The 14335-nt window shown below is 38.8% G+C and overlaps 1 protein-coding gene across 1 annotated transcript in view; it reads right to left on the bottom strand.

Moving 5' to 3' along the window:
- Window positions 1-7199: 7199 nt before the first annotated feature.
- The window catches only part of ARMH4 (armadillo like helical domain containing 4), a 137238-nt gene continuing 130102 nt past the window's right edge, over window positions 7200-14335 (bottom strand). Inside the window, exons 7-8 of the mRNA XM_007519246.3 lie at window positions 8712-8846; window positions 7200-8472 (exon numbers count right to left, since the gene is read on the bottom strand). Of these exons, the coding sequence (XP_007519308.3) occupies window positions 8404-8472; window positions 8712-8846 (204 nt within the window). The 3' untranslated portion in view covers window positions 7200-8403. The remainder of the gene's footprint in view (window positions 8473-8711; window positions 8847-14335) is intronic.

The raw sequence follows: 14335 nt of genomic DNA, 5'->3' as shown, positions 1-14335 counted from the left end.
CCACAGACATTTTTTAAAAAGTTTCACTTCACTTATTACTTGAGAAACACACAATGAGATACCACTTCACACATGTGAGAATGAACTATATCAACAAAACAGGAAATTACAAGTGTTGGTTAGTATGTGGAGAAAAAAGGAACTCTGCTACATTGTTGGTGGGAATGAAAACTGCTGTGGTTCTTTTGGAAAATAGTATGGCGAGTCCTTAAATAAAAATGATGTACTGCACCAAAGTAAAAGACTCAGGTGGGGAGGAATGTTCAGGTCCTGGAACATGATGGCAGAGGAGGACCTGGTGGCGACTGAATTGTTATGTGGAAAACTGAGAAATGTTCCCCATGTACAAACTATTGTATTTTACTGTCAACTGTAAACCATTAATCTCCCAATAAGGAAATTTTTAAAAACTGAAATAACTTTGCAATGCCACTCTTAAGCATACACTCAGTCAAAGGGACATATGTACTCCTATATTCATAGCTGCTTTGTTCACAATTGCCAAGGAGTGGAAAGAACCTAAATGTCTATTGGCAGATGACTAGATAAAGAACTTATGGGACCTCAATGAAGTACTACTCTGCAAGTAAAAAATATGATATTGTGTCTTTCAGGAAAAATAAATGGAACTGTAAGTGATTATGTTAGTAAAGCAAGTAAGGAAGTAAAAGACAACTACTGAATAGTTTCACTCATATGTGGAATATATGGAATTGAAACACGTGAACTTGCAGAAACAAACAATCCAGAAGTAAACAAACTGCCTTTAAGACCTTGGTGAGTGCCTTTAAGACTATGGTGGTTATTGATAGGTTGTGGGGGGGGGGGGGGTGGCGGGTAAAGGAGTCACAAAACTTTGGTGGTGGATGTAGTGTGGAATTATATCCCTGTAATGTTATCTTCTAAGCCATTATTAAATCACTAATAAAAAATAAATTTATAAAAGGCGTTCAAGAAATACTGACTCCATAAGAAATAATGACATTACAATACTCTTAGTTTTCTAGTAATGTAATCTCTAACCATCTTCACTCCCCTTGACACAGACTTTTAGGATGTGATTGATCCAACTACAATGAAAAACACTTCTGATTTCTGTTATTCTCCTTTACTTGTTACACAAAGAAGGATGTAAAGGAAAATGATCATTAGACTTTGGATCAAAATTCTTTGTGGTGAGAGACAGTACTTGAATCCATCTGTTAACCAAATGTCTTTATGGTTTTGCAAAACTGTACTTACACTTTCTTAATTGTATACTTTGGTCTCTCTGGTAATTAAATCATCTGAAATTACACAAACTGTGTGGCTAAGTTGTTTAGTGTATTGCACCAAAACAAAGGATTCAGGGGAGGGTGGGAGTGGGGTTACATGGCTTTCAGACCCTTGTGCATGATGGTGAGGACATAGGTTGGAGTAAGAATGTTTTGCAGACCACTATCATGGTGAGATGAAAAATTTTACCCATGTGTCAACAACTGTACCCCTCTCCCCGTTACAAAAAAAATGTTAAAAATTAGGAAAACCTTACAAATGTCATCGTCCCCTTCCTTTTATTTTGAATTAGGAAGATAATATTGAAATACATGATTCACGAATTATTAAAAACCCAGTGTTTTGGCCTAATATTCGTCTCCTATGATCAAAGCAAATGACCTTCCCATCTTAAATGTTATAACATAATCCACATGAGCACTGCCTGTGCCTTCTACTTTACTTGTATTGTGTTTCATACCTTAGAACTTTGAGAATGAAAGTATGAGGATAGCCTTCCTGCACTTAATTCTTCTATTTCTCCTTCTCAGTTCCTTTATCTTCACCTCACAAAATTTTACCCTCTTGGAAAAATCAATCTTGAATTAGAAGTCAGGAGACTGAATCTGAGGGTGAGAATTTATAGTCTATTACAAATTATTAATGTTTACATCTTGTATCATGGTTCTTTTTTTATTAGGGAAAACAAGGTCTTTGTTTTTACTAAATAGAAGCCTTGAGAGGCTTTTTTTTTTTTAACTCCTTGTTTTTAAAGCAAACTAGAACACAGAAGCATTAATGTTTCTTTTTTTTTTCCTGCTGTTTTCTTGAAGATATTTCTTTCTTTCCTCTGTTCCTCTTTCTCTCACCCTCCCTTCTTTCTTTCATCACTTTTATCTTTTACTTTTGGGGGGGATTTTTTTTCTTTTATCTTTTATATACTTAATAATAATGTGAGTTGATTAATTGAGAATTAGGTACACCTACTATGCAAAACAGGTTAACTCAATGTAAAGTTAATAGTATCTTAAATTATAAATGCTATTAACTTAAGGAACCTAAGGAACAGAATTCAGTCATCAGTTGCATGGATTATTTAAACAAATCGTTATCAATAGATTCTCCAGTCCATCTGCAGGTCATTAATCAAATAACTTCTTCCCCTCAAAAAGGAGACATACATCTTATGGTAGTGTCACTTATAAAGGTAAGGGATTTTTGAGATAGGGCACATGTGCACATATATCCAAAAGTTAGGGAAAGATATATATATCTTAAAGTAAAAGTACACAATAGTCAACTGTAGCTCAATAAGTGCAGTAAACAAGTAGAAAGACTTAAAAGGGACAACATAAAGTACTTAATCAAATATTGTCTATTTAAACCTAGATACCCTCCTCATCTACTTTATATTTCGCTTCACTAAATCACTCTAAGCCTGACCCTATCAGATAAAGTAAGGACTACAAAAGTCGGATAAGGGCAAGAGACTGGCACACTCTTAATGATGGCCCTTTTGACCAATGCTAGGCCACCCTATCATCCAGGGCCCTAGTCAGGGAATCCTGGGATTCCCACACAGATATGATGGGCCTAGACCTCTAACAGATCTCTCTACACCATCATTGGCCATCTCTATCAGAAATAACATCATAAACCCTCTTGTGGGCCTCTACAGGACATTACCCTCAATGTAAAATAACAGTGGTAGAAATGGCCCCACCCTCTGAAGAGAGGCTGGGTCAAAATACTGTGCCATTTGAGGAAGACTGGTCCTAAAATGTGTGCAGCCTAGAATGTTCCTTAGCTATGACCATGAAATGTGCGCTCAGACTGACAGGGATGCAGAGGTTACACAGGCTACTGTGCTAAATACGAATAAACATGGGCCCTGGGTCAGATTGATGAGGTTTACAGTTAACAGTGTTTATATACTCTTCCCATATTTGAGATCTACTCTCTGTCCTGATTCAGCCTTCTAGTCTTATTCCCAACTCTGGCACAATCCTCCCAGACAATACTTTTAGCCCACTTGCACGTCAACTGTCTGGCCCAGGCAAAAATTAGCAAAGTCACGGGCCCATCAGAATATAGCTAAAATAGACTTCCTATCTTCTTCCAACATGAAGACCCCAAATCTCACCTGGTAATTTCTTACCCTTAGGTTCCTGCTTACTAAACAATTTGTTCTGCTTTATATTTTAATGCTTTTCAGTCACCAATTTGCAGGTGCTACCATGATGCCAACCTGACGTTCCTGGGCAAACTACCTCACCGATGTGTCCTGGAACCCCACCTCCTCAAAGTCTTATTTGATCAGGGAAAGATAGAAATAGTCTGGGAGTATGAATCAAGATGTCAATGTCCATGTCCAGTGGAGAAGCAATTACAGAAACCAGACCTCCCACCTTCTGCACCCCATAAAGATCTTTGGTCTATACCCTCAGAGGGAAAAAGAATACGGAAGCTTCCAATAGAGAGGATGGGATATGGAACTCTGGTGGTGGGAATTGTATGAAATTGTACCCCTCTTATCCCAAAATCTTGTCAGTCATTTTTAAATGACTAATAAAATTAATTTTTTAAATAATTATCTTTATTTATTTTTTTATTGGTTAGAGACAGAGAGAAATTGAAAGGTGAGGGGAAGACAGAGAGGGAAAGAGGCAGAGAGACACCGGCACCCCTACTTCTTTACTTATAAAGCTTTCTCCCTACAGTGGGGACGAGGGGCTTGAACCTGGGACCTTCCGCACTGTAATGTGTGCACCTAACCAGGTGCACCATCACCCAACCCCTAAAATTAAATTTAAAAAAATTAAAGAGATTTTTATTATCTTCAAATTATTTCCTATTCCTAGAAATTTATATCCAGTCACATGAATTCTGTGTAACTAAGAGTATTTAACTACTTTAAGTTCATTTAAAGTAACCAAGACCCTTTGATCTCCTTATCTCTTGAACTTCAATTCCTTCCACCCTTGTTCGTTCACTTAGTATAGCATAATTTTCTTTGATGGAGAGGATGAAGACAAATGAGTTTGTATAGCTTTTATGGCCTTTGTACCAACTAATGGTCCACCTCATTTGCATTTTTCTCATTTGCCTGTATCATTTTACTAAATATCAGGTCATTTAGAATCGGTCTTCTCTAGCACATTCTAATATAGTATGCTATTTTTGATATTTACCTTGTACATGATATTTCTTTCATCTTCTCCTCGTATACATTTCTTCTCTTGCAACCATGTCTTCACATACTCTTTAAAAAATGCATTTTTTTTCTCATTTGTAACCCAGCCCTTTCAAATTTTCCTATAGCCATAATAAAGTCTGTCCTGCCAAAAGGCCACAGTTGCTAAACCTCTTGCCAAATTATATATCTTGTTTCCAAAAAGCTATATATTTTTTTGGGGGGGGGCAGCTGTTAGGGACATTGATTATTCATATCCACAGAATCGTAGTGCCTATAGATGATTTGATACTTCTCCCACAAGCTGCAGGCCTGATTCTGAATAAGGTGTTTCATTTGAATTTCCACACAAAGAAGGTATGTAGAGACACACAAAGAGCAGCACAAGAGTACTCTAGATTCCTCTGCATTCTTTCCTATGGCTCTATAATATCTTGACTTTAATCTGTTGGGTTTTTCTTTTTTTACTAATGAAGAGCCAGCTTTAATTAATTGTGCTGAAACTACTTGAAAGATGTTCTAAAACTGTGCTTTCAAAATTTCTCCACAATGTTTTTTGACCTGTGTAAGAGATTCAGATAACTTTAAGGAAATATTTCTGGAAGACTGTGTCTCAGGCAAGTTTATGAGCTGAATCCAAGGCTAAGGCATCTCTAAGAGAATGTGTCTCCCTGGGATACTAATCAACTCCAAATATTGCATATAAATCAAGCCAGTGGCTACTGAAAGAATCAGCTTATGGGAGGGGAAAAAGTGACAGACTTTTTTAAAAAAAATAAAGTACTTTCTTCTTTTTATTTTTTTTTAACTTTTTTTTTCCTCCAGGGTTATTGCTGGGCTCGGTGCCTGCACCATGAATCTACTGCTCCTGGAGGCCATTTTTTCCCCTTTTGTTGCCTTTGTTGTTGTACCCTGGTTGTGGTTATTATTATTGCCATTGTTGATGTTGTTTGTTATTGAATAGGACAGAGAGAAATGGAGAGAGGAGGGGAAGACAGAGAGGGGGAGAGAAAGACAGACACCTGCAGACCTGCTTCACCGCCTATGAAGCAACTCCCCTGCAGGTGGGGAGCTGGGGGCTCGAACCGGGATCCTTACTCCAGTCCTTGCGCTTAGCGCCACATGTGCTTAACCCACTGCGCCACTGCCCGAGCCCCAAGTACTTTCTTCTGAAGGAGAAGCAATGCTTTCCTTTCTATCACAGCATTCTACACTTTTTCTAATAGCATCCACAGACCTTCTATCTTCCATTTTCCTTTCTTCACTACAACAGACGTAGTCTATTGGACAACTAACAAAGGAAAGGGTCTCTTCAGTTAGAGGCCTGTTCTTCTTTGCCTCTTTACTAGAAAAACTGTTCTCAGTGAGCTACTAGTCCAGCTGTGGTTCCAAACTTCCTGAGAACCTCAAATTCCTCTCCTAGAGACTTTGATTCAATAGGACCAAAGCAGTATTTTGCAATGTGCGTGTTTGACAAGTGATCCAGGAGATTCTTACAAGTCAACAGGCTTGGGACTCTCATTCTTTCTCTCCCCACTCCTTTCCCTACCTCCCTCAGAATAAGACAGTTCCAGGCCAGAGATGGAGCTCAGCAGCAAAACTCATAATTTGCATATGTGAGATCCTTTGTTTGATCCCTGGTACCAAACACATACAAAAAAGGCATATTGGGCTGGAGAGATAGCATAATGGTTATGCAAAATGACTTTAGTGCCTGAGGCTCTGATGTCACAGGTTCAATCTCCAGCACCACCATAAACCAATGGGATGCATTGGATCGACCTTCTTGTGGTGCATCCTGTGAGTACCCATTCATTGGGGAAACTGACGATCCTTCCTAGCCGACTGAATCCACATGGATCCCAGTTACTTTCAAAGCCAGCAACAAGCAGCTCCTGACAGCTTTCAACCTGACCTGTTGACTGGCTACAGAAGAAGGGCAAACGCTAGAAGAAGAACCATAAACCAGAGCTGAGCTGGTAAAAAAGGGAAAAAAAAGGTATATTCCCTGTCCCTGTGCTAGGATACCTGCAATTGGGCAGTCGGGGCTAGGGAGATGTGTTAAACAGCTCAGTTGAAGCTGCAGCTACCAGCCCCTTTCCAGAAAGCTTTGTTTCACTGTTAAATGTCTTAGCTTTGTTGTTAAATTAAAGAGCTGATTTTTGGTTTTGCTTTGTTTGACTTTGGTTTTGTTTGTTTGTTTAGAAAGAGACAGAGAAGGCAGAGACTGTGAGACAGTGAGAGAGACTACACAACACAAAGCTTCCTTCTCTGTAGTTGGGCCAGGCTCAAACCTGGGTTGCATACATGGCAGAGCAGCACACTATCCAAGTGAACTATTTTGTTCACCCTTGATACCTGGTTTTTAATGTTCAAAAATGAGTATCCAGATGTCTTCCCCTAGGGAAACTCATATCAGCACCTGATTTACTACTTTGAATCAAGACTACACCATCACCACAGACCAGCACTCTGGGTTTTCTTTAGAACATGACAAACTTTTCAGATTCTCTTAATAATCTGAACCAACCAATAAAAATTGTGGTTCTACTGAAAGTTGGAAAAACGGTCCAAATTAGCATACCAGCTGAGTCATTCAGCCCAGATAATTTCACTTCTCAGTTTCAGTTCTGTCTTCAGTCAACTAGGAGAAAAAGCATGTCACACAATCACTACAAGGAATAACAGCAGTACATCTTAAATATGGTAGAACATAGTTGATCTAATATATAAACAACTTAGTTCTCCACAGTACAACTATTAGTAATCTTTATTCTTTCATGGAAATAAGTTTTGACCCCACAACTGAATTTGTTGAAAGTCCCAAGTACCCAAATTCAAAAGATATGGCAAGGAGTTACAGCCAAGAGGAGTAAGATATAACCTAACATAATCCAACATCCCTGAAACAAGACGCCCTGAGAGAAGAGGGTTTTGTATAACCCATCAGTGCCAGGCCTTTGATCACTGAGCCTGCTTCTACTGCAGAATGAATGTTTTCCTAATAAAGTCAAATAAAGTCCAGTGGTGACCCAGTCATCCCACAGCCAAGACCATGGGCACAGAAAAGCAGTGCTCCAACTAATTCAGAGCAGTGGCTATGCAATCAGAGCCAAGTGGCAGAGCCAAATGTCCCCCGCCATTGCCTACCCTCATTTTCTTCTTGAGTTCTTTCTCAATTCTTCTTGACGAAGTTGGATGATACAGTAAATGATCTCTTAATGCTAAACATGTATTTCTATTGATAGACCTACTGGACTCCATTACCCTATATAAGAAGGCAAGATTCTATCGAGACTAAGAACCAATTTAATGTTATTTCTGGTGCATTGTTTTTCCTTGCCAATAAAGAGAACAGAAAAGGAAATAATAAAACTGGGAGGTTAATATACATAATACAAGATACATACAGATCTAGATATAACTCTAATATGCTGAAAGATCTGGATGAAAAGTATTTCATCCTGAGTTGCTGCTAGTTGTGATGCAAATGGAGTATGCACCTTGACCAATGAGCCTAATCAAGTCAGTAAAGAACAATAACTGCAAATTACTCTTTGTTAAAGAATTGTGTTGTAGAGTCAAGCATGTCTTGGCAGCCATAACTAGTATACTTAGTGCAGGTATTCCAAACCAAAGAAAATACTCTGTGGAAAAATACAAAATATTTATCCTACCTAACCTAGCAATTCCTACTGAACAACACATATGCTGCATACTTATGAGTTGTTGCCTGTGGTTGTGGAAAATTCACTACAGGGTAAAAACAAACACTTCATCCTACATTTAGTATACAACATGCCTTTCTGCTCAGTACAAGAGAAAACTCTACTACCCAGCATAAGGGAATAATGATCTGACAGCAGCAATAGCGGCAGAATGTTGTTCTGTACTGCTTCCCCATAACAACTAAAATATTAACATTGTCAAATATCCCGATTAAACTCCAGTCTAATTCAAAATTCATCTTCAGAGCTGTCAGCTAAGAGCATCACTCGATCTTGCATGCTGTTGAATTCTCTCTGCTGGAAGAAAAGAAAACACAAAAGCATTAAACTCTTCCATATAACAAAGCTAAGAAACAGGCCTCCTTTGAAAGATACACTGACAGACCAGACCAAGCAGAGGAAGTATCTGCAGTAGCTAATCTGAACCACTGGGCATGTCAATATTGTTCATGCACCATTAAGCCCTGTGTGCTTTACTAAGCAAATTAGAGGAGCAAAGAATGTTCTGAAACTAATTGGGGCTTGCTGCTGCATACCTTTCTTTTATGCCTTTTGAAGCCATTCCTTCTCCGGCGATTCATAATTTTAATGCTGTACAGTGCTCCCAAGATGAACAAGGCTCCAGCTATCCCAACTCCAACAGGCACCAGCATCCCAGATAAGTAACCAGCCTGCAGAGAAAAGGAATTATGCATCAGGATGTTAACCAGGCCACTGATCTGCATGTCTCATTTCTACTGCATGGCAGCAAGATTTTAGACACTCTTAAATTCTGCTGTCTGCTTTGCTACAAAATAAAACAGACCTAGAATAAGGTTGGTTTTTAGGGAGATGGCAACACAGAACGAGGTGTAAAATTTTTTTTAGATATTTCAAATACTTAGAACAAGTATTGCAATAAATCAGCTATACCTCAGGCCACTTGTTTATGCACATTTATCAGCATCAGGTTGTGTTGACAGAAATGTAATTTGTATTAAAGATGGATGAAGTAAGCTTCTGGGAATGCCAAGATTATTAAAGTGCTATATATTGGAAATATTAGTCTGAGTAAAGCTCCACGGGAGAATAAGTGCCCCCCTGGAACATTATGTTTCTTAGAGGGCCAGAAGAGGACTTTGACATGGGTGGTCCACTCTCACAATCTTAACTGCATTAGAGAAAGGAAAGGAAGGAAATTAGCTTACAAGTAAAAATGTGAGAACTTTTGAGAAACAACAAAAAATAGAAAGGCCTGTAAAAAGAAAAAAATGGAAAGATTCCAGATGTTGGAACACAGGCAGAAAAGATAAGGAAAAAAAGAATAGGCACAGAAAATGAACAAACTGATTGACTTCCATAAAAATAAAAATAAATAAATAAAAGAAGAATCTGCCCAGCAAGCAAGATCAATGAAGGGGGGAGGAGGAATTCTCAGCATACACAGCACCAACAACAAAAAAAAAGAGAGAGAGAGAGAGAAGAGAAACAACAGAGAGGTACACAAAGATAAGGTAATGACACTGGCACTGTCACAAGAGCCTCAAGGTTATCAGTTTATATGCTTTTAATATCCTCAAGGTATCACTATGGACACCTCAGGCCTAAGTGAGCAGTATGATCTCCATAGATTCTTGAACCCAGGACCTACCAGTCTTGGGATAGACCATCACTCTGAGGTCAGAGGGGTATGTACTAACCAGAACCCATGACAGGATTTGCCATTCAAGTAGATCCTTCTAGAAATTTACCCATATAAAAATACATGAGCTAAGGGTCAGGTGGTGGCACACCTGGTTGAGCACATATGTTGCAAAAATGCATGAGTTATAAATTTTTAAATACTGTAGTAAATATTTTAGGTAGTCATTATTTGGGGGGAAGGATTCATGAGTCTATTCATTTATTTGACTATTTCTAATGTAGTACAGACTGTTTCTAGCCTGTCTCTGTATGAGTCAAAAACAAAGAAACAGTTGGGGCTGAGTGGTGGCACATCTGGTTGAGTGCACATGTTATAATGCTCAAGGACCCAGGCTCAAGCCTCCAGTCCTTACCTACAGGGGGAAAGCTTTGTGAGTGGTGAAGCAGGGCTGCAAGTGTTTCTCTGTCTCTCTCCACCTTCCTCTCAATTACTAGCAATCTCTATCCAATAAATAAAGATAATAAATTTAAAAAAAAAACCAAAGGAACAGAAAATCAAAATTGTCTTTTAAGTACAGACTGTATGCTCCAGAAACAAAACATTTATAGAAGTAAATCAAAGGAATAGATGAGACCACACAAACCTATAGTCCCTTCTTGTCCACAGTCAGCTCACTTACTGGTTTTGCTTTCCATAGTCTCCAGTTCAGACACAGTATGGAATTTTTTCCATTAATTTGAAAACAATAACATTGTTCATCAGCATACTATTTTTCCCCAAGACACAAAACCTAGTAATTTTTTAACACATTAGAATGCTTTGCAAAAACCCAGACTTAAAAAAAATTTTCCAGAATTACTTGAGGCTTACAAAAATCTGTAATTTTCCATGTGAAAAAACACTGGTCAATTCAAAAATGTGATGCTTTCACCAAAAACGTGAATAATTTTTAATCGCACCATTCCAAGTGCATGGAGACATATATACATGTTGAAAGACGATCAACATTAAACCCAGTAAGTTAGACATAACATGGCATTTTTTTTCTCGCAAAGGATATTTGAGCTTTTGGAAGCTCAACTTAACTTCTTTGTGGGTTTCCTTGTGCTTTATAACAACCCCACAACAACAACATGAGTATCAAAAAACTTGTCATTCTGTCCATATTTTTATTTATACATTTAGATTTCTTGTTTTGAGATTTAAATCATATAGATTTCATTTGAAAAATCATTTAATTTATCTTTTTTTTTAAACTCTCTTGTGTGTGTTTGTCTGCCTGAATATCTGTCTGTGGCATCTGCCTGTGTTCTAAAACTACAAATAGAGGAAGCTGGGTGGTAGTGCAGAAGGTTAAGTGCACATGGCAAAGAGCAAGGGCCAGTGTAAGGATCCCAGTTCAAGCCCCCAGCTCCCAACCTGCAAATGGTCACTTTGCAAGTGGCGAAGCAGGTCTTCAGGTGTCTATCTTTCTCTCCACCTCTCTGTCTCTCCTCTCTTGATTTCTCTCTGTCCTATCCAAAAAAGAATAAATAAATAAAAATAAAGTTATAAATAGATGACAAAATAAGAACAAAGCACCAATCATCTTCAAATATTATCTTACCACTGCTCTAAATGAAAGTATATTATTCTTTTAGAATTGCCTGAAGGAAAGAAAATGAATAATAGCCATGTACACAATTTTCAAACTATTAATTTTACTTGTTATCTTTTCTCTGTTCAAAATTATTGTGTGCCTATGTGTCTTTAAAAGGTTAGAGTGTCCTGGACAGACAACCCCACCAATGTGACTTAGAGCTCCGCTTCCCTATAGCCCTTCCCCACTAGGGAAAGAGAGAGACAGGCTAGGAGTATGGATTGACCTGTCAACGTCCATGTTCAGTGAGGAAGCAATTACAGAAGCCAGACCTCCAACCTTCCGCATACCACAATGATCTTGGGTCCATACTCCCAGAGGGTTAAAAAATAGGAAAGCTATCAGTGGAGGGGATGGTATACGGAGGTCTGATGGTGAGAACTGTGCGAAGCTGTACCCCTCTTATCTTATGGTTTTGTCAATGTTTCTGTTTTATAAATAAAAATTTTAAAAAAAGGTTAGAGTGCGATTTGGAAAACTAAGAAATGTTACACATGTACCAACTACAGTATTTCACTGTAAACCATTAATCCCCCAAACAAAGAAATAAAAGTTGGGGCCAGATGGTGGCGCACCTGGTTAAGCATTCACATTACAATGCACAAAAGACCCAGGTTCAAGTCCCCAGTCCCACCTGCAGGGGGAAAGCTTCATGAGTGATGAAGCAGGGCTGCAGGTGTCTCTCCATCTCTCTCTCCTCCTCCCCTTGATAATAAATAAATAAAAATATTTTTAAAATAAAGAAAAGTAATAGGAACAATAAATGTCCTTTAGAAAAAAAGGGGGGAAGCAGAACTGGGGGCCAGGCAGTGCCACACCTGGCTAAGCACACACATTACCACGTGCAAGGACCTAGGTTTGAAGCCTCCAATCCCCATCTGCTGGGGGGAAGCTACAGTAGTGTTGAAGCAACTACTACAGGTGTCTATCTCTCCCTCTGTATCTCCCTCTCCCCTAGCAATTACTCCCTGTCCTGTCAAATAAGGTTATACTCCCCTCAGGAGTTACAGAAAATTTCAAATGTCCCAGAGTAATTTTATCTTTCTTTTAAGGGGGACTATTCTCTTAAGTCTCAACCTCCCCTCCTTCCATCTGGCTAGAAAATGAACTAAAAAGAAACTATCACACATACAAGGAGGCCCTTCACAGAATGGGAGAAGATCTTCACATACCATACATCTGAGAAGAGACTAATCACCAAAATATACAAAGAGCTCAGTAAACTTAGCAATAAAAAAGCAAATGACCCCATTCAAAAATGGGCAGAGAATATGAACAGAACATTCACTACAGGAGAGATCCAAAAGGCTAACAAACACATGAAAAATTGCTCCAGGTGACTGATTGTCAGAGAAATACAAATAAAGACAACATTGAGATACCACCTCAGCCCCGAAAGAATGGCATACATCAAAAAGGACAGCAGCAACAAATACTGGATAGGCTGTGGGGACAGAGGAACCCTTCTGCACTGCTAGTGGGAATGTAAATTGGACCAATCTCTGTGGAGAGAAGTCTGGAGAACTCTCACAAGGATAGACATAGACCTTCCATATGGCCCAGTAATTCCTCTCCTGGAAATGTACTCCAAGGACTCCATAACACCCAACCAAAAAGATACACCTATGTTCATAGCAGCACAATTCATAATAGCTAAATTCTGGAAGCAACCCAGGTGCCCAACAACAGATGAGTGGCTGAGAACGCTGTGGTATGTATACACAATGGAATACTATGCAGCTATCAAGAACAATGAACCCACCTTCTCTGACCCATCTTGGACAGAGCTAGAAGGAATTATGTTAAGTGAGCTAAGTCAGAAAGATAAAGATGAGTATGGGATGATCCCACTCATCAACAGAACTTGAGAAAGAAGAACAGAAAGGGAAACTAAAAGCAGGATTTGACTAAATCTGGAGTAGAGCACCAAAGTAAAAACCCTGTGGTGAGGCTGAGGATCTATTCAGCTTCCCTGGGCAGCAGGAGGTGGGGTGGGGGATGGGCCACAGTCTTTCAGTGGTGGGAATGGTATTTATGTACACTCCTATTAATTTGTAGTCATATAAATCTCTATTTAATTAATATGAAAGGGGGAAATTGATTGTATGTCTCAAACTTTTTAAAGCACAGACTCAGTCTTTTTAATACATGGGCTGAGTCTTTGATATGTTGACTCTCTCAAAAGACTACACCAGGCAGAACAGAAGCAACCAGTGGCACAGCTATATACAAATAATGTCAAAGGACATAAATTATAGTGATGTTGGGTATTATACAGCAAATCCTAACAAAGGGATTTTCAAAGTTAACCCAATTACCAAACAATGTGATTATAATAATAACTATCTATTGTCTCCTTAAGCCCTAAGATAGCAGGAACCTCACATTTCCACTACAGAGCCTGTATTTCCCCCAGTCCTGGAACCTTAGGGTGGGGCTCACTTTCCTGCATGCTTCTCTCAATTCATACCAAATAATATTGCATCCGCTGATCCCAACCTAATCAATGCAACGCGTACCACCTCAACCTTCAACCTTCTGCATCCCACAATGACCTTGTGTCCATACTCCCAGAGGGATAAAGAGTAAGAAAGCTATCAGGGGAGGGGATGGGATACAGAGATCTGGTGGTGGGAACTATGTGGAGTTGTACCCCTCTTATTCTATGGTTTTGTTAATGTCTCCTTTTTTAAATAAATTAAAAAAACCTTTAAAAAGTGAACTAAGATCAAAGAACACCCATCAGAACCAAGAGGTAACCTTGGCCATGATATGATCATAAATAGTAAAGCATAAGATAGAAAGAATCTGAGACCCAGTAAGTATTGTTCCCTATTAACCCTTTACTTCAGATTTATAAATATGAGACAAATTTTTATCTTGGTAAAGACACTGTC

Source organism: Erinaceus europaeus, chromosome 16, assembly GCF_950295315.1.
Source record: "Erinaceus europaeus chromosome 16, mEriEur2.1, whole genome shotgun sequence".
Taxonomy (NCBI): domain Eukaryota; kingdom Metazoa; phylum Chordata; class Mammalia; order Eulipotyphla; family Erinaceidae; genus Erinaceus; species Erinaceus europaeus.
This window is presented reverse-complemented; position numbering and strand designations above follow the sequence as displayed.